The sequence below is a fragment of the Eurosta solidaginis genome, chromosome 3 (genome assembly GCF_040869045.1).
Source record: "Eurosta solidaginis isolate ZX-2024a chromosome 3, ASM4086904v1, whole genome shotgun sequence".
Classification (NCBI taxonomy): Eukaryota; Metazoa; Arthropoda; class Insecta; order Diptera; family Tephritidae; genus Eurosta; species Eurosta solidaginis.
This window is the reverse complement of record NC_090321.1, coordinates 162,818,708-162,838,856: the sequence shown is the minus strand read 5'-3', so window position 1 is coordinate 162,838,856 and position 20,149 is coordinate 162,818,708. Positions and strand designations below refer to the sequence as shown.

The following is a 20,149-nucleotide window of genomic DNA, read 5'->3' as shown; positions in this document are numbered from 1 at the left end:
TATGTATATACATTTGTACTTTTTTGCTTTGGTTTGTATTTTCATACATATATATTCAATGATACAATCATTGTTTACTATATAGTTTGGCAGCTTAAGTAGAGGTTATGTTGCGAATAGAGTGGAAGGCAGTGGACTAGGCAGTCGAATGTCATATAATGAAGGAATGGTGTTCGGAGATTTTTCGAAGTTAAAAAAAAAAATGATAAAAGCTTTAATATAAATAAAAATATTGTTTTAATAACAACAAAAACGCCATATATATTCTATATACATAAATATGTAAGGATTATCTCACTTTAAAATTTGAATTAAATAATCTAAAGTTTTGTTTTGAAACTGAGTCGAGAACTGTGCGTGTGAATGTGCGAATTTTCACCGATCAGCTGTTAGTTGCGCTACTTGGTAAAATTTACAATGGATACAATGCTCAACATCTGATCAACAGGCACATGTCTTTTGTGTATTGTTGGTCTTATTTATATATTTAAGGGTTGATTTGAGGCAGGTTAAATGTACTTAAGTTTAACTTGGCTTATCAAACCTGCCTTTGAAAATATTCAAGTACATAGGTATTTACATCATTGTACTGAATAACACATATAAAATGCTTTAGGAAATTTCTTTATAGGTACCTCCCCTCCCACCTATAGTCCAAATAATAACTAAATATTTTTTTTATTTATTCAATTGTTATCAAATATTTTATTTATTTCAATTTTTCAATTTATTAATAATTCATACTTCATGGTTAATATGCATACATTTTATGCAAATTAACGTTTTATAAATATGCAATGGATTTCGTGTGCACAGAAATTCCAAGTGTGCAAATGCCGTCGGCAAAACACTATTTACATACATATTTTAATTTGCATACATTTTCCCAACATTTTAATTTATTAACAAAAAGGGATGGGATAATTCATAAATGTATGATTAATTTACATATATTTCATGAAAGGGCATATTTTGGGTATATGAATAGGTTTTTGTTTGTAAAGAAATAAGCAAAATTTCTGCAATTTGCTGCAACATAAAACAAGCAAATATATTGCTATTATTATATTAATTAAGTTCAAATTCATATTAAATCATAAAACAAGCAAATATATTGCTACAAGTAATAAAATTTAAATTTAATTAATCCTACTAAATACCTATATTCCCACAAAGAAATCATATTAAGAGAAAATCCAGAGAATTTATACACCAGCTGAAACTGTTGACAGAGAATTTTCTGCTGTTAACTGGTTAACATTGAAATTGGATTGTGTGTGGTGAAGTGCAAGACGTATTCACATGCAAAAAAGTTGGAATCTAGCAAAAACGCCTTCTCATTGTGTTTAAATTCTCTGGTTGTACAAGCCGTTGTATGGAAAATAATCAAGAACCAATCAGCTGTTGGGATAACAACACCTGGTACTGAATTCGCCTTGACCAAGCCCTAGACAAGACCATTTTTATTCATTCTATTATTTGTATTTTGAAATTTCTCATATTTTATGCGGCGAAAATATGCTAGCCGCGGCTTGCATTTGTTGAACTTGGCAATCACGAAAAATAGTGTGTGGCATGTGGTAAACTCCACTAATTTGTTCTTCTGGACTCAACTCGCCAAAAAAAAACTCGTATACTGGCGTGTTCAACCTTCTTATAATTTCAATTTCTTTGGTAATAACAGAATACCGTCTTGCGCATTTGGGGAAACATGGTGAATCGCAAGACGTCGAATACACAAACCTTGCAGACTTCAAAAGCAGAGGTCGTGATATTTTTGTACGTATATTTGTGATAGGCAGATGTCGTCGTAGCATTTTATCACAAGAGTTGTTATTCCTCTGCCAAAGCACAATAATTCTGTTAAAAGGACAAGCAGCGACAACTATTTTTGAAAAAACAGGTTTATTTAAGGCAGCGCTATCAAGCTAAAGAGAAATTAACAAATTATCTGACTCAGAAATTGAGCCAGACTTTTATCTGGCTCAGATCGTTAACCTATTTATCTCTTTACAAAAAATGGTCTAGTTGAAAATACTTGAGCAAAAAGGAAGTAGTTTTAATTTATGTATAACTCTTCTTCTTCTAGCTTGAGAGCTAAAGTCTTTATTAACTGTTTGTTGTTAAAAATTTCACCGAAAAAGTTACTAAATTATATATAGAGTATTCTCCTTAATGCGAATCATTCATTATAGCTTTTATATCTTCGGCGTCGAGAGTTTCGTATTTCAACAATGCCTCGGCCAGAGCTTTATGTTCTTTCGTGTGTTTCTTTAATATCGCTTTTGCTCGTTCATAACTTTCATTTAAAATTCGCTTTATTTCTGCATCAACTATTTCAACTGTATTGGGACCAAGTGATTCTGCCGCTACAAGTCCCTTCGTGCTATCGAAAGTTCGAAGACCCACTCTCTCCGACATACCCCAATCCTTAACCATATGCGTAGCTATGGACGTAGCTTGTTTTAAGTCACTACTCGCACCAGACGTAATTTTCTCCGTTCCAAAAATCAACTCCTCCGCTGCACGTCCTCCCATCATAGTATCCATCATGGCTAATAGTTGAGCTTTAGTCACATGATAACGCTCCTTCTCTGGTATATAAGCAGTGTGGCCAAGTGAAGGCCCACGTGGCATTATTGTTACCTTGTGCAATGGGTGTGACTCCTAGTGAATTGAATCGTTAAAAATTATTTAATGAGTAAAATTTGTGCATTTATGTATATATCACCTTGGTATAATAAGCAACAACAGCATGCCCACCTTCATGGTATGCCGTAATGAGATTTGCCTCTTCGTCTGGTAACCGTGCTTTCCTTTCAGGACCCATAAGAACTTTGTCACGCGCACTTTCCAAATGCTTCATGGTGACCGTTTCAGCACCATCGATAGCAGCCCTTTAAAAAATATATGATTATATACCTTTGCACATTAAATACATATAAATCAATAATTCAAAACAAAATAAATAAACTAAATGTAATGCATGCCTTAACGCTGCTTGGTTAATCATGTTCTCCAAGTCTGCACCTGTAAAACCAGATGTACCTCTAGCTAGCATATCTAAATTTATTTCATCATGAAGAATCTTTGCCAAGTATAGCGACAGTATTTCTTTACGGCCAGTAAAGTCTGGTGTAGAAACCACAACCTATAATGAATTTATTTAATTTCATATGAATGTTTTGCTTGACATGTTGTTGTTGTTGTTGCAGAGTTTCGCCTCATCTAATAGGCGCGACCATTCCCAAATTGTAATCAATATCCTCTAACAAGGATGGACCAGAGTGAGAGGGGTGTTAGAGGCGTTGGTTCAACATTGCAATTAAATAGATGGTTGGTGTCATGTGGGGACACATTGCAAGCAGGACATACATTATGCATATGTTGTTGTTGTTGTAGCTATAAGGACACTCCCCGAAGTTCTTGGGGAGTGTTATCGGTGTATGTATACCGGGGTTGATTCTGGATAGGTAAGAGTTTAACTTGTTATAGTATCCAGATCGAAGTTGAGCTAGAGTGACACACGTCTCCCTAGAGAGAGTGCGTTCCTATTCTGCGAGGTTAGGGTATGTTTAAGAACTGGATTCGCCGGAAAATTCCTGGCATAGAGGTTTGACGCCTTTTTATGGATATCACTGAGGACCTGTTTGATTTTTTTTTTCTCAGGTGCCGTATTTCCTCATAATGCTTACGGAGATTACTTCTTAAGCCCCTGGGAAGTGTGGCCTCTTCAATCAGATGTCTGTTGGGATGCCCAGGTTTCTGGGTATTCAACAGAAACTGTTTGTTCAACAATTCATTACTCTCCCTTTTGGGAAGTACTCTCGTCTCATTGTGTAAGTGGTGTTCTTGGGACTTAGGAATACAACCCGTAGCGGTTCTGAAAGCGTCGTTTTGGCAGACCTGTATTTTCTTCCTTGAGTCCTAACCTTGAGTCTTGGCAACCATATTGGGGACGCGTAACATGCAATCGGTCGGTCAATTGCTTTCTAAGTGATTCTGATCGAACGTCACACCCAGTATATTTGGGTGTAAGACAGTCGGTAGCATAATTCCATCGACGTGGATGTCCAAGTAGTTATTAGTTTTGTTGTTGTTGTAGCTATAAGGAAACTTTGATATTCTTTCGCTGAATATAGATCCGTTATGTTCCGGTAACAAGCAACATTAAGGTACTGGCCCGACCATCTCGAGAACGATTTTTTTTCTAGGCCATTCCGCCCTCCCAACCCCTTAACCAACCCCCCCCCCCCCCCCACTGGTTAAGGGGCTTAGAATATAGCCGCGGTAGGTGTACCTGTCGTAAGAGGCGACTAAAATACCAAATTGATTCAAAAGGTTGTGTAGCGCAACCCTCTCAGGGGGTTGTCAGCACAATATATAGCTTGTCCAACCCAATTGTCAACCTCACCCACCCTTGGCGAATCCTGTTTAATTAACAGCCGAGGCTCTGGCGACCCCGAACTCCTGATGGATCTAGGAATGGCCTAGAAGGTTTCACGTCCTTATCGCTACAACAACAACAACAACCCCTTGATCCATGAGGAACTTGGAGTCACCAGAGCCACGGCTAAAGAAACAGAGTTCGCCACGGGTATGTGAGGTTGACAATTGGGTTGGAGAAATTGCGCAATTGACAACCCTTGAAAAGGTTACGTTACACAACCCCTTGAATCAATTTAGTAGTTTAGTCGCCTCTTACGACAGGCATACCTACCGTGTGTATATTCTAAGCGCCCTAACCCACTGCGTAATATCAAATATGGTCGACATTTGTCGTGTCCATATTGTAAATAAGGTCGCTGAAGATTTGGTGTCAGGTTTCGCGAGGCGAAAAATCTGGACAGATCAGGGAGGTAGCTGTTTATTTTATAACATACTTCATTGATGTGGGGGCCGGAGGCAGTGGCCATGGTGACTCCTTCTGGTGGCGAGGGTAGCTTCGATATGTAGAAGTTTAACAAAAGCGGGGATGGGACGCCACCCTGTGGTACCCCTTGCTTAATTCTTCTGGGTTTAGATGTTACTTTACTGAACTGCACCGATGGGAGGATTCTTCCAAGCATTGCAGTAACGTGCTATGGTTGACTGTATCAAAAACTTTTGATAGATCTAGCGCTGCCAGTACTGGGGTTTTTGATTCAATGTTGTTGTTGTTGTTGTTGTAGCAATGCTCGCCCCACCTAATAGCCGCGACCGATCACAAATTGTCATCAATATCCTCTAACGGGAGTCCAAGGAAACTTGCCGTTTCAACAGGGGTGGACCACAAGGAAAGGGGTGTTAGAGGCGTTGGTTCCACATTACAATTAAAGAGATGGTTGGTGTCATGTGGGGACACATTGCAAGCAGGGCATACATTTTGTATGTCGGGGTTGATTCTGGATAGGTAAGAGTTTAACCTGTTACAGTATCCAGAACGAAGTTGAGCAAGAGTGACACGCGTTTCCCTGGGGAGTATGCGTTCCTCTTCTGCGAGTTCTGGATATTTTTCTTCAAGTACTGGATTCACCGGGCAATTCCCGACATAAAGGTCCGACGCCTGTCTATGGAGTTCACCAAGGACCTGCTTGTGTTTTTCCGCTTCATACGGCTGGGTTCTCAGGTGCCGTATTTCCTCAAAATGCTTACGGAGATGACTCCTTAGGCCCCTAGGCGGTGCTGGTTCGTCAATCAGATGTCTGTTGGGATGCCCAGGTTTCTGGGTATTCAACAGAAACTGTTTGGTCAGCATCTCATTTCTCTCCCTGATGGGGAGTATTCTCGCCTCATTATGCAGATGGTGTTCTGGGGACATAAGAAGACCGCCCATGGCGATTCTGAGATCAGTATTTTGGCAGGCCTGTAGTTTCTTCCAGTGGGTGGTTTTTAGGCTTGGCGACCATATGGGTGACGCGTAGCACGTAATCGGCTGGCTAATTGCTTTGTATGTGGTCAAGAGCGTTTCTTTATCTTTTCCCCAGGTACTGCCAGCAAGGGATTTGAGGATTTTATTACGGCTCTGAATTCTTGGAACAATTGCGGCTGCGTGCGCACCAAAATGTAGATCCTGATCAAACGTCACACCCAAGATTTTGGGGTGTAGGACAGTCGGTAGCGTAGTGCCATCGACGTGGATGTTCAATATGGTCGACATTTGGGGCGTCCATGTTGTAAATAAGGTCGCGGAAGATTTAGTCGGTGACAATGACAGGTTTCGCGAGGCGAAAAAACTGGAGAAATCAGGGAGATAGCCGTTTATTTTATTGCATAGCTCATCGATCTTTGGGCCTGGGCCTGTGGCCATTATTGTGCAGTCATCGGCGTAGGAAACGATTGTGACTCCTTCCGGTGGTGAAGGTAGCTTAGATATGTAGAAATTAAACAAAGCGGGGATAGGACACCACACTGTGGCACCCCTTGTTTAATTCTCCTTTGTTTTGATGTTTCGTTTCTGAATTGCACCGATGCCTGCCGACCACCCAGGTAATTTGCGGTCCACCTTTTAAGACATGGGGGAAGGGTAGACCCTTCCAGGTCTTCCAGTAACGAGCCATGGTTGACCGTATCAAAAGCTTTTGATAGGTCTAACGCTACGAGTACTGTTCTATGGTGGGGATATTGATTCAAACCGCAATTTATCTGGGTGCTAATGACATTTAGCGCGGAGGTAGTGCTATGGAGTTTTCTGAAGCCATGCTGATGAGGGGCTAGCTGCAAATGTGCTTGGAAATGAGGGAGCAAAATGGCTTCAAGCGTCTTTGCCACTGGCGATAGGAGAGATATCGGACGATATGACTCACCTACGTTAGCTGGTTTCCCAGGCTTTAGTAGCGGGACCACCTTGGCCATTTTCCATTTCTCGGGTATGACAAAGGTGGAAAGAGACAGGTTGAAGACATGCGCTAAATATTTGAAACCCTCTTTCCCTAGGTTTTTAAGCATCGGCATGGCTATGCCGTCTGGGCCCACTGCTTTGGATGGTTTAGCGCGACCAATGGCGTCCTCAACCTCTCTAGCGGTGATGGCAATTGGTGACGCGCTGAGTTTGTGTTTATGTGCACGTCTATTGGCTCTCCGTCTATCATTGTCGACCGTAGGATGCATTATATATTGTCGGCAGAAAGCGCTCGCGCATTTTTTCGCATCCGACAGCACCTTATCGCCAAAGGCGATGGAAACTTTGTCTTTGTGCTTAGTCGGATTCGATAGGGACTTTACGGTGGACCAAAGTTTACCCACACCGGTAGAGAGGTTGCAACCTCTTAGGTGCTCCTCCCATTTTGGCCGCTTGTGTTCATCCACAAGCAATCTGATGCGTTGCTTTATATCCCTTATTTGGGTTCGCCTGGATCAAGCTGCCTTATAAGGTCACGTTCTCTCGCTAAATTTGCGGTCTCCGCCGGGAAGTGGGGCCGGATTTCGTGAATTCTCCCGGCGGGAATGAAACGTGCCGAGGCGGATTCAATGACCTTGCGGAAGGCACGCTCGTCTTGGCGGGCATAATTCGGGATAGGGAGGGCAGCAAAGAGGTTGTCTGTAAAAGATTTATATTCTTCCCACTTTCCTTTTTTAAAGTTTATGAAAGTGCGTTTTTCCGTGACGATGAAGTCGGCGGTACGCTTGAGCGAAATAAGTATAGGCAGGTGGTCGGATGCCAATGTTACCATCGGCTGCCAGTTGACGCAGTTTACGAGTTCTGCGCTCACGATTGAGATATCTGGCGAGCTATGACAGCTTCCTACCATACGTGTGGGGGCGTCTCCGTTAATTGTGCAGAACGTCGTTTCGTCTATTTGATCCGCCAACATCTCACCCCTACTGTCCGCCCGCAAGTTTGAATGCCATAGGTAGTGATGGGCATTGAAATCGCCTAAGATAATGCGATTATTGCCAGTGAGTAAGGCCTCGATATTAGGGCGGTATCCACTGGGGCAACAGGTGACAGGAGGGATGTAGATGTTGATGATTTCTAGATTTGCATCGCCTGACCGGACAGATAGGCCTTGACGTTCTAAGACATTGTCACTGCTGTCGATGCCAGGATCAAATATATGATATTGCACAGAGTGGTGTATAATAAACGCGAGGCCGCCTCCATTTCCGCTCTCGCGGTCTTTCCTGTGGACATTATAACCAGAGCAGGTCTGCAATGCAGATCTTGCTGTGAGTTTAGTCTCTTGAATCGCAGCAATGCGGATGTTGTGCCGCTTCATGAAATCGACTATCTCCGTAATCTTCCCAGTTAGTCCATTACAGTTGAACTGCAGAATTTTGAAGTGCATGAGGGGTGACGCCGCCACTCTAGGGGTAAGTGAGGGGTGACTACGCCTAGGTTGTGGAAGGCCAGGACGCAATTGCTGTTGTGGCCTTGGGACTGGGCAAGCATTGGGGTACCCGGATGATTTGGGTTTGCGACCTGGCAACATGGCGCGATGAAACCCGTCGAGGGGTTGCCGTCGCGGAGACCAGAACATCTAGGAAAGTGGCACCACCCAAGGCAGGAGCTGCATTGAGCGGATGTCGCAAACCTATATATTCTGTGCTGGCAGACGGTGCAAACGGAGGCAGGGACTAAGAGTCTGTTTCCCTGACCTGCACGATTGCTGCCAGAAAAGAGGGGAGGAGAAGAAGACGGGGGCAGGGGCTGATGCTCAGCATTGCTACCAGCTCTACTACGAAGGTAGTAGTTACGAGTGGTATCAGCTGTTTGAGTTGTTGGCGCCGTGGGGCGCGAGCAGCAGCGGGTACTTGTTGTGGCTTGCTGAGCAGCGAAGCTGCTGGAAGGTAGTGGGGATACGCTTAGGCGTAGACTACGGGACGCCCTTGGGCGTGAGCAGCATGGAGCCACAAAAGATTTATAAAAGTTACGTGGACGTCGGGTTTTGGGATCAAGCCCAGAACAACCTGTCCGATGCAACCATCCCTTGCACGAGACACACTGAACAGAGTATGACCGTCCTAAAAAGATTCTTTTCTGGCAAATGCAGCAAAACCATTTCTCAGGACCGGGGTGAGGAGACGGACCCGGATTGGGTTCGATACCTTCCCGGAGTAAGAGAATATGTAGCAGTCCTGCTGCAAGGAGCTGCTGGGAGGATGACAATTTGTGGGAGGGACGAAACAAATTAAATGGGGTCACACTGAAATGACAGTCCTTGGTCGAGAAAAATCCCGAGTCGCTCCGGTACATAGAACCGACTGCCTTGGGAAGCGTTTTTTGATTCAATCCGCAATTTATCTGCGTCTTGATGGCGTTTAGCGCGGTGGTAGTGTTATGTAGTTTTCAAGCCATGCTGATGATTGGCAAGACGCAAGTTTGAAGTGAAATAGGGAAGCAGAAAGGCTTCAAGTGCCTAGGCGACTGGCGATAGGAGAGATATCGGACGATAAGATTCTCCTGCTTTAGCTGGTTTCCCAGGCTTTAGTAGCGGTATCACCCTGGTAATTTTCCATTTTTCGAAGATGACGAAGGTGGACAAGAACAGGTTGAAGACATGCGCTAGATATTTAAATTCCTCTCCGCCAAGTTTTTTAAGCATCGGCATGATCTGAGGCACAGACCACGAAACGCCCTTGGGCGTGAACAGCAAGGACCCAGCAAAGATGTGTAAGAGTTACGGGGACCACGATTCTGGGGTTTAGCCCAGAACATCCTGTGCGATGTAACCATCTTTTACAAGTGACACACTGGCAAGAGTGTGACCGTCCTAAAAATATTATTTTCCGGCAGACACAGCAAAACCATTTCTCTGGGCCGCGATCAGGAACTGGCCGCGGATTGGGTTTGATACCTTCCCGGAGCAGGAGAATATGGCGCAGTCACGCTGCAAGGATGAAAATTTGTGGGAGGGACGCAACAAATTAAATGGGTTACACTGATATTACTGCCCTTGGCCGGGAAAAACCCCGAGTCGTTCCGGTACATAGAACCGGCTGCCTTGGGAAGCGTTGACATGTGAACCTATTTGTTAAAAAAATGTATGGACTCACCTCAACATCAAAACGCCCAGGCCGCAATAGTGCCTGATCTAAATCATCGCGCCTATTTGTAGCACCTAGTACAATTACTCCTGTATTTTGATGAAAACCGTCCATTTCAGCCAGCAACTGATTTATTGTCTGATTGGCGTATGGATGTAAAACAGAATTTGTTCGCTTCGCTCCAACAGAGTCGATTTCATCAATGAAAATTACACAAGGTGCTCGCTGTTTTGCAGCCTCTAAAATGTTTCATGTGAGGGATACAAGTTTGATCATAAAATAGATTTACATAATAATTGTTGCTTTTACTTACTAAATAAGTCACGTACTCGTCTTGCCCCTTGACCTACTAAGACCTCGTCGAATTCTGGACCAGCGGCATGGAAGAATGGAACGTTCGCTTCACCAGCAACAGCACGAGCCAGTAGTGTTTTTCCGGTACCTGGAGGCCCAACCAGTAAGACACCCTTTGGTAGTTTACCCCCAAGATTTGAAAATTTGTCTGGGTTTTTGAGAAACTCTACGACTTCCTTTAATTCCTGTTTAGCTTCATCGCAACCTTTAACATCATCAAACGTTACATGAATTTCTTCCGGGTCAACTTCAACTTGATTTCCCAGTTGTATTCTACTTTCATAAGAAAATTCATTGTTGAAGCAGATTAATAAATGAAAGTATTTAATTTGAATGTATTTCAATTCAACAACCATTCCGTTAAATGCTATTTATTTTTACCTGAACATCGATCCATTTGAAGATGAAAATAAGCTTAGAAAAATGCCAATAAAAACAACTATCACCAAAAGCTGTTGGAAAACCTGTAATCAAACACGTTTGAGAACCTTAATTCTGTCGCCTATTTTTTTTTTTTGTTGTTGTTGTTGTTGTTGTAGCAGTGCTTCGCCCCACCTAACAGCCGCGACCGATCACAAATTGTCATCAATATCCTCTAACGGGAGTTCAAGGAAACTTGCTGTTTCAACAGGGGTGGACCATAAAGAAAAGGGGTGTTAGAAGCGTTGGTTCCACATTACAATTAAAGAGATGGTTGGTGTCATGTGGGACACATTGCAAGTGGGGCATACATTTTGTATGTCGGGGTTGATTCTGGATAGGTAAGAGTTTAACCTGTTACAGTATCCAGAACGAAGTTGAGCCAGAGTGACACCCGTTTCCCTGGGGAGTATGCGTTCCTCTTCAGCGAGTTTTGGATAAAGGTCCGACGCCTGTTTGTGGAGTTTACCAAGGACCTGCTTGTGTTTTTTTGCTTCATACGGCTGGGTTCTCAAGTGCCGTATTTCCTCAAAATGCTTACGGAGATGACTCCTTAGGCCCCTAGGCGGTGCTGGTTCGTCAATCAGATGTCTGTTGGGATGCCCAGGTTTCTGGGTATTCAACAGAAACTGTTTGGTCAGCATCTCATTTCTCTCCCTGATGGGGAGTATTCTCGCCTCATTATGCAGATGGTGTTCTGGGGACATAAGAAGACAGCCCATGGCGATTCTGAGAGCAGTATTTTGGCAGGCCTGTAGCTTTTTCCAGTGGGTAGTTTTTAGGCTTGGCGACCATATGGGTGACGCGTAGCACGTAAACGGCTGGCCAATTGCTTTGCATGTAGTAATGAGCGTTTCTTTATCTTTTCCCAAGGTACTGCCAGCGAGGGATTTGATCAAACGTCACACCCAAGATTTTGGGGTGTAGGACAGTCGGTAGCGTAGTGCCATCGACGTGGATGTTCACAATGGTCGACATTTGGGACGTCTATGTTGTAAATAAGGTCGCGGAAGATTTAGTCGGTGAAAGTGCCAGCTTTCGCGAGGCAAAAAAACTGGAGAGATCAGGGAGGTAACCGTTTATTCTGTTGCAGAGCTCATCAATCTATGGGCCTGGGCCTGTGGCCATTATTGTGCAGTCATCGGCGTATGAAACGATAGTGACTCCTTCTGGTGGTGAAAGTAGCTTAGATATGTAGAAATTAAACAAAAGTGGGGATAGGACACCACCCTGTGACACCCCTTGTTTAATTCTCCTTGGTTTTGATGTTTCGTTTCTAAATTGCACCGATGCCTGCCGACCACATAGATAATTTGCGGTCCTCCCTTTTAAGACATGGGGGAAGGGTAGACCCTTCCAGGTCTTGCAGTAACGTGCCATGGTTGACCGTATCAGAAGCTTTTGATAGGTCTAGCGCTACGAGTACTGTTCTATGGTGTGGGTTTTGATTTAAACCGCAATTTATCTGGGTGCTGATGGCATTTAGCGCGGTGGTGGTGCTGCTATGGAGTTTTCTGAAGCCATGCTGATGAGAGGCTAGCTGCAAATTTGCTTGGAAGTAGGGGAGCAAAATGGTTTCAAGCGTCTTTGCTACTGGCGATAGGAGAGATATCGGACGATACGACTCTCCTATGTTAGTTGGTTTCCCAGGCTTTAGTAGCGGGACCACCTTGGCCATTTTCCATTTTTCGGGTATGACAAAGGTGGAAAGAGACAGGTTGAAGACATGTGCTAAGTATTTGAAACCCTCTTTCCCTAGGCTTTTAAGCATCGGCATGGCTATGCCGTCTGGGCCCACTGCTTTGGATGGTTTAGCGTGACCAATGGCATCTTCAACCTCTCTGGCGGTGATGGTAATTGGTGACGCGCGGAATTTATGTGTATGTGCGTGTCTGTTGGCCCTCCGTCTATCTTTGTCGACCGTAGAATGCATTACATATTGACGGCAGAAAGCGCTCGCGCATTTTTTCGAATCCGACAGCACTTTATCGACGAAGGCGATGGTCGGATGCCAATGTTACCATGGGCTGCCAGTTGACGCAGTTTATTTTTTTTGTAGAGAATCGCAACTGTCGGATCAAGTAGTGGATGCCTGATCGAGCATCTGCCTTAAGTAAAATACTCGATTTGCAAAATATTGACACAACAAAAACTATCACCTCTACAACACTGCTTCCCAAGGCAGTCGGTTCTATGTACCGGAGCGACTCGGGATTTGTCCCGACCAAGGACTGTCATCTCAGTGTAACCCCATTTAATTTGTTGCGTCCCTCCACAAATTGTCATCCACCCAGCAGCTCCTTGCAGCAGGACTGCTCCATATTCTCTTGCTCCGGGAAGGTGTCGAATCCAATCCGGGTTCGTCTCCTGACCCTGGTCCTGAGAAATGGTTTTGCTGCATCTGCCGGAAAAGAATCTTTTTAGGACGGTCATACTCTGTTCAGTGTGTCTCGTGTAAGGGATGGTTGCATCGGACAGGTTGTTCTGGGCTTGATCCCAAAACCCGACGTCCACGTAACTTTTATAAATCTTTTGTGGCTCCTTGCTGTTCACGCCCAAGGGCGTCCCGTAGTCTACGCCTAAGCGCCCCCCCCCCCCCCCCCCCCCACTACCTTCCAGCAGCCCCGCTGCTCAGCAAGCCACAACAAGTACCCGCTGCTGCTCGCGCCCCACGGCGCCAACAACTCAAACAGCTGCTACCACTCATAACTACAATCTTCGTAGTAAGTCGGAAGCAATGCTGAGCAACAGCCCCTGCCCCCGTATTCTCCCCCCCCCCCCCCCTCTTTTCCGGCAGCAATCGTGTAGGTCAAGGAAACAGACTCTTAGTCCCCACCTCCGTTTGCACCTTTTGCCAGCACAGAATATATATGTTTGCGACATCCGCCCAATGTAGCTCCTGCCTTGGGTGGTGCCACTTTCCTAGATGTTCTGGTCTCCGCGACGGCAACCCCCTGACGGGTTTCATCGCGCCATGTTGCCAGGTCGCAAACCCAAATCATCCGGGTACCCCAATGCTTGCCCAAGGACGCCCAGTCCCAGAGCCACAACAGCAATTGCGTCCTGGCCTTCCTCAACCCAGGCGTAGTCACCCGTCACTTACCCCCAGAGTGGCGACGTCTCCCCCCATGCACTTCAGAATTCTGCAGTTAAACTGTAATGGACTAACTGGGAAGATTACGGAGATAGTCGTTTTCGTGAAGCGGCACAACATCCGCAGTGCTGCGATTCAAGAGACTAAACTCACAGCAAGATCTGCATTGCAGACCTGCTCTGGGTATAATGTCCACAGAAAAGATCGCGAGAGCGGAAATGGAGGCGGCCTCGCGTTTACCATACACCACTCTGTGCAATATTATATCTTTGATCCTGGCATCGACCGCAGGGACAATGTCTTAGAACGTCAAGGCCTATCTGTCCGGTCAGGCGATGCAAACCTTGAAATCATCAACATCTACATCCCTCCTGCCACCTGTAGCCCCAGTGGATACCGCCCTAATATCAGAGCCTTACTCACTGGCAACAATCGCATTATCTTAGGCGATTTCAATGCCCATCACGATCTATGGCATTCAAATTTGCGGGCGGACAATAGGGGTGAGATGTTGGCGGGTCAAATAGAAGAAACGACGTTTTGCACAATAAACGGAGACGTATGGTAGGAAGCTGTCACAGTTCGCCAGATATCTCAATCGTGAGCGCAGAACTCGTAAACTGCGTCAACTGGCAGCCGATGGTAACATTGGCATCCGACCACCTGCCTATACTTATTTCGCTCAAGCGTACCGCCGACTTCATCGTCACGGAAAAACGCACTTTCATAAACTTTAAAAAAGGAAAGTGGGAAGAATATAAATCTTTTACAGACAACCTCTTTGCTGCCCTCCCTATCCCGAATTATGCCCGCCAAGACGAGCGTGCCTTCCGCAAGGTCATTGAATCCGCCTCGGCACGTTTCATTCCCGCCGGGAGAATTCACGAAATCCGGCCCCACTTCCCGGCGGAGACCGCAAATTTAGCGAGAGAACGTGACCTTATAAGGCAGCTTGATCCAGGCGAACCCAAATAAGGGATATAAAGCAACGCATCAGATTGCTTGTGGATGAACACAAGCGGCCAAAATGGGAGGAGCACCTAAGAGGTTGCAACCTCTCTACCGGTGTGGGTAAACTTTGGTCCACCGTAAAGTCCCTATCGAATCCGACTAAGCACAAAGACAAAGTTTCCATCGCCTTTGGCGACAAAGTGCTGTCGGATGCGAAAAAATGCGCGAGCGCTTTCTGCCGACAATATATAATGCATTCTACGGTCGACAAAGATAGACGGACGGCCAACAGACACGCACATAAACACAAATTCAGCACGTCACCAATCACCATCACCGCTAAAGAGGTTGAGGACGCCATTGGTCGCGCTAAACCATCCAAAGCAGTGGACCCAGACGGCATAGCCATGCCGATGCTTAAAAGCCTAGGGAAAGAGGGTTTCAAATATTTAGCGCAGGTCTTCAACCTGTCTCTTTCCACCTTTGTCATACCCTAGAAATGGAAAATGGCCAAGGTGGTCCCGCTACTAAAGCCTGGTAAACCAGCTAACATAGGAGAGTCGTATCGTCCGATATCTCTCCTATCGCCAGTGGCAAAGACGCTCGAAGCCATTTTGCTCCCTTATTTCCAAGCAAATTTGCAGCTAGCCTCTCATCAGCATGGCTTCAGAAAACTCCATAGCACTACCTCCGCGCTAAATGCCATTAGCACCCATATAAATTGCGGTTTAAATCAAAACCCCCACCATAGAACAGTACTCGTAGCGCTAGACCTATCAAAAGCTTTTGATACGGTCAACCATGGCTCGTTACTGCAAGACCTGGAAGGGTCTACCCTTCCCCCATGTCTTAAAAGGTGGACCGCAAATTATCTGGGTGGTCGGCAGGCATCGGTGCAATTCAGAAACGAAACATCAAAACCAAGGAGAATTAAACAAGGGGTGCCACAGGGTGGTGTCCTATCCCCACCTTTGTTTAATTTCTACATATCTAAGCTACCTTCACTACCGGAAGGAGTCACAATCGTTTCCTACGCCGATGACTGCACAGTAATGGCCACAGGCCCAGGCCCACAGATCGATGAGCTATGCAATAAAATAAACGGCTACCTCTCTGATCTCTACAGTTTTTTCGCCTCGCGAAACCTGGCATTATCACCGACTAAATCTTCCGCGACCTTATTTACAACATGGACGTCCCAAATGTCGACCATTTTGAACATCCAGTTGATGGCTCTACGCTACCGACTGTCCTACACCCCAAAATCTTGGGTGTGACGTTTGATCAGGATCTACATTTCGGTGAGCACGCAGCCGTAATTGTTCCGAAAATTCAGAGCCGTAACAAAATCCTCAAATCCCATGCTGGTAGTACCTGGGGAAAAAAAAAAACGCTCATGACTACATACAAAGCAATTAGCCAGCCGATTACGTGCTACGCGTCACCCATATGGTCGCCAAGCCTAAAAATTACCCACTGGAAGAAGTTACAGGCCTGCCAAAATACTGCTCACAGAATTGCCACGGGCTGTCTTCTTATGTCCCCAGACCACCATCTGCATAATGAGACGAGAATACTCCCCATCAGGGAGAGAAACAAGATGCTGACCAAACAGTTCCTGTTAAATACCCAGAAACCTGGGCATCCCAACAGACATCTGATTGATGAGCCAGCACCGCCTAGGGGATTAAGGAGTCATCTCCGTAAGCATTTTGAGGAAATACGGCACCTCAGAACCCAGCCGTATGAAGCGAAAAAACACAAGCAGGGCCTCCACAAACAGGCGTCGGACCTTTATGCCGGGAATTGCCCGGTGAATCCAGTACTCAAAGAAAAGTATCCAAAACTCGCGGAAGAGGAACGCATACTCCCCAGGGAAACGCGTGTCACTCTGGCTCAACTTCGTTCTGGATACTGTAACAGGTTAAACTCTTACCTATCCAGAATCAACCCCGACATACAAAATGTATGCCCCGCTTGCAATGTGTCCCCACATGACACCAACCATCTCTTTAATTGTAATGTGGAACCAACGCCTCTAACACCCCTTTCCTTATGGTCCACCCCTGTTGAAACATCAAGTTTCCTTGGACTCCCGTTAGAGGATATTGATGACAATCTGTGATCGGTCGCGGCTGTTAGGTGGGGCGAAGCACTGCTACAACAACAACAACAACCTCTACAACACTTTCCAAATCGTTTTGTCAATGCAAAAACGAATTCGCTAGTGGGATTTGGTCCCTCGTAAATAGGCTCTCAGGGCTATCCGAAATATTAGATTTACAGTTGAAAGGTGTCAACCAACTCATTTTCAATAAAAACTATATGATTTGTTCACAACAGAAATTAATTTCATTAAAAGTTTGGGGAAAAATTTAAACAACTCGACATCAGGACGGGCAAGGCTAAAGCTGTTTCATTATAACTTGTAAGTCTCTTCTCCCGGGAGTGGGAATTGAACCCGCACTGCTGTGATGATCGGAATGTTTACAAACGAATCCGACCATCATCACGTCTTGCTGGGTTACAATTATACATTAATTTGGTTTCCAGTACTAGAAGCTTCTTTCGAAACGATATTTTCATGAGAAATCAACTTATATACAGCTGTGATCACTGAATTAGTAGTGTACTTTTAAAACACTTCACTCCACTTATTATGCATCTTATGCGATAAGGTATAACTTTTTTGGATATTGGTTCGGAAATGCACCCCGTTTCTGAAGACTTAAATATCCTGGCTAAGCAATGATTTCTGGATAATTGTAATAAGTTAACGGGAGGCCAGTTAAGCTTCTTGAATTAAATCTCATTCAAGAAGTTATTTGCCGTCCAGGACAAATGAATGTCCTAGTAACAATCTCCATTTGCAAATTTTGTAATTTTTCTCTAATATCAATACCACAGAAAATTGTAGGAAGCAATATGAGCCTGTCTCGCTTTTTACATACATATAGAGAAATTAATTTTTATTAAGGACTATAATGCAGCAAGGAGGACCATTGACGAAAAGTAGAAACGTCCCTAAAACTAAATTGAAGACAGGTGGGAATCAGTTTACAAAAATAACACCCTCATTACCAAATGCTATAAACACAGCAGTAATGTATGTTGCGCTGTCTCGATTTGAATCTTCCTGCAATTCGACATTTTACTAAAACTTATTGTCTACCCATTAGTGGAAGCAGGGGTTGATTGGAAATTTTTGAGCTGTGTTGATCGAAGTTTCATACATTCCGACATCGTAAATATCAAAGCTAATTGGAAAAATTTGAACTAAAAAGTTTGTTACCTTAATTTGGCAAGGGAGGACTGGAAAAGCGTCCCTTCCAAACTCGCTTAAGGAGTGCCTCCCAGACTCGCCCGTCCGCTTTAATAATCTACATGCCAAATCAATTTGCATTCTGACAGTACAGTTAATATAATTAGGTATATTTAGTATTCTAAGTTTGAAGTCTAAACAGACCAAAATGATAAATAATCAAACTTTGCAAGCGAAGGATCCAAAGATTATCAAATTTTGGATTTGTGGCAGCGAAATATTGCGTTATTTGTATGTGCCAGACTTCGGTGCATGGGACAATACTCACCTTAAGGTATTTCAAAGTCTTTCCTGATTTAGGTGAATCTTCAGAGTTTGCAGCAGCCAAATATCCTTCAGCAAACGCAATTTTTATGTTGTCCACCTAGAATAATACAATGATATTACAATTATAGAAAATTAATCATATTTAAATAATTACTTCGCCCTTATTTTGCCCTTGCAATGCATTCTTTTGGAGTAGTTTTTTCAACGATTCTGCTTGGACAGGAGCCGAGCCAGTTTCGATTTTTTGCGCAGTTCCGCCGAAAACTGTTTTTATTCTTGAGAATATTGTAGGATTTCTTTTCATTTCCGCAGCGATTGATCGATCAGTTTTGAATTGGCGCGAAAATTCTCTACAAAGAAAGAAAAGTTATTGATTTCAATTTAAGGATGTAGCTGTATTAATTTGTTTCTTACATTCTTTGTCCAGTGAACGGGTTGAGCAAGCTGGAATTCATTGGCCCACGGGCATTGAAAGTAATGTCAATGGAATGCTTGGAACGTTTTCGCATAAGTAAGCCCACATCAAAACTAATACTAACACCTTTCTCTGTGACTGTGGCTTTCGCTTTAGAAGGTATATTGTGTAAGCGGTGCGAATCGAAGAAGGATAAAGAGCTAGCATTGTGTTCAATGATACGTCTCACATTACGAGGAAATTTGCTTATAATTTGAGATAAATCGCTTAAGATGTCAAACTGCGTAGGCCTGTAAGGGAGTAGATATCATAAACTCACACATATTTGCCATCAAAGCTACTTGTGTTAAATATACCATGTTTTCGTAAACTACAATACAATAAAATGATGAACACTTCCGAAATATCACAAATTGTGAAATTACTTTGTATCCCTTTTTTCATACGCATAAATTTTATTAAACGTTCTGACCCTCAACAGTTTGGAGATTTTAGGTTGAATGCCCCAACCATTGTTAATTTTAGTAAACAATGGCCGCAACTATGCTTCGTAAAGTTTTCAACTATGTCTCTATTTTACATGTATGAAAAGCTGCCTAAAAAATATATACAAAAGGTTTTTTCGTATCGTAAATTTGCTTACGTTGCTTCCCCTGGTTTTACTCTTTCGCCAGCTTGTCTCGTTCGTGCAATGTAACGATTATGAGTTGGCGTGCGTCCCAGGCCACCCAAATGTGAATATGCACAAAACATAACTATTTTCTGTAAATTTAACTTTTTATTTAACTAAAATACAGGCGGATTGAGTCAGATTTTACGCGATGACAACTGAAATGTCAAATCATAATAGAAATTGACCACATCCAAACGCGAGCTGTTAAAAGCATACATCTCTGTTTCACTAGCAATAATGGTGAATTTTGTGCAGTCTTTTATTTTTATTTATTTTTTAATCGTTGCTTAAGGCAGCAACTAACTAAAAATTTGAAACAAATATTTTCATGTTCTCTTTATAATGAAACTGATGGAGAAAAATTATTCTAATCAATGTCAAAGTAAAAGTAAAGAGAAACTAAAGGGGTTCAATTTCAGTTGCACAAGAAAAATTACCCTGCAAAAATCGTGTGACCAAAAACGCACACAGTCACACGAATTTTTGACAGGGGTGACGATTTGAAATGAAAAATTGTGCAAATGAAATAGCATGCTCACAAATTTTGCTTTCCCACAATGTATCGTGCTCTCTCGCACCTATCATTTTTATAGGGATAGCAAAATACGTAATTTTTGCGTGCAAAAAAATCCGCCATTTCTAATTCAGCAGAGACAGCAAAACATTTGTGGTGGAAAATTTTTTCAA

The 20,149-nt window shown here is 43.7% G+C and overlaps 1 protein-coding gene across 3 annotated transcripts; it reads right to left on the bottom strand.

The window, feature by feature from the left end:
- Positions 1–2,057: 2,057 nt before the first annotated feature.
- On the bottom strand, positions 2,058–19,912 carry YME1L (ATP-dependent zinc metalloprotease YME1L). 3 transcript variants are annotated; one of them, XM_067773606.1, is made up of 10 exons: positions 19,433–19,912; positions 18,789–19,079; positions 18,529–18,724; positions 18,376–18,471; positions 10,702–10,784; positions 10,280–10,596; positions 9,976–10,205; positions 2,991–3,151; positions 2,732–2,897; positions 2,058–2,667 (listed from the first exon to the last, which is right to left on the bottom strand). In XM_067773606.1, exons 1-10 carry the CDS (start codon positions 19,540–19,542, stop codon positions 2,173–2,175), a joined length of 2,145 nt encoding a protein of 714 aa, XP_067629707.1. In that variant the 5' UTR covers positions 19,543–19,912; the 3' UTR covers positions 2,058–2,172. The 3 variants fall into 3 exon arrangements, with proteins under 3 accessions (XP_067629707.1, XP_067629708.1, XP_067629709.1); XM_067773607.1 differs by having other exon boundaries at positions 10,280–10,593; XM_067773608.1 differs by lacking the exon at positions 19,433–19,912 and adding an exon at positions 19,146–19,316.
- Positions 19,913–20,149: the final 237 nt, after the last annotated feature.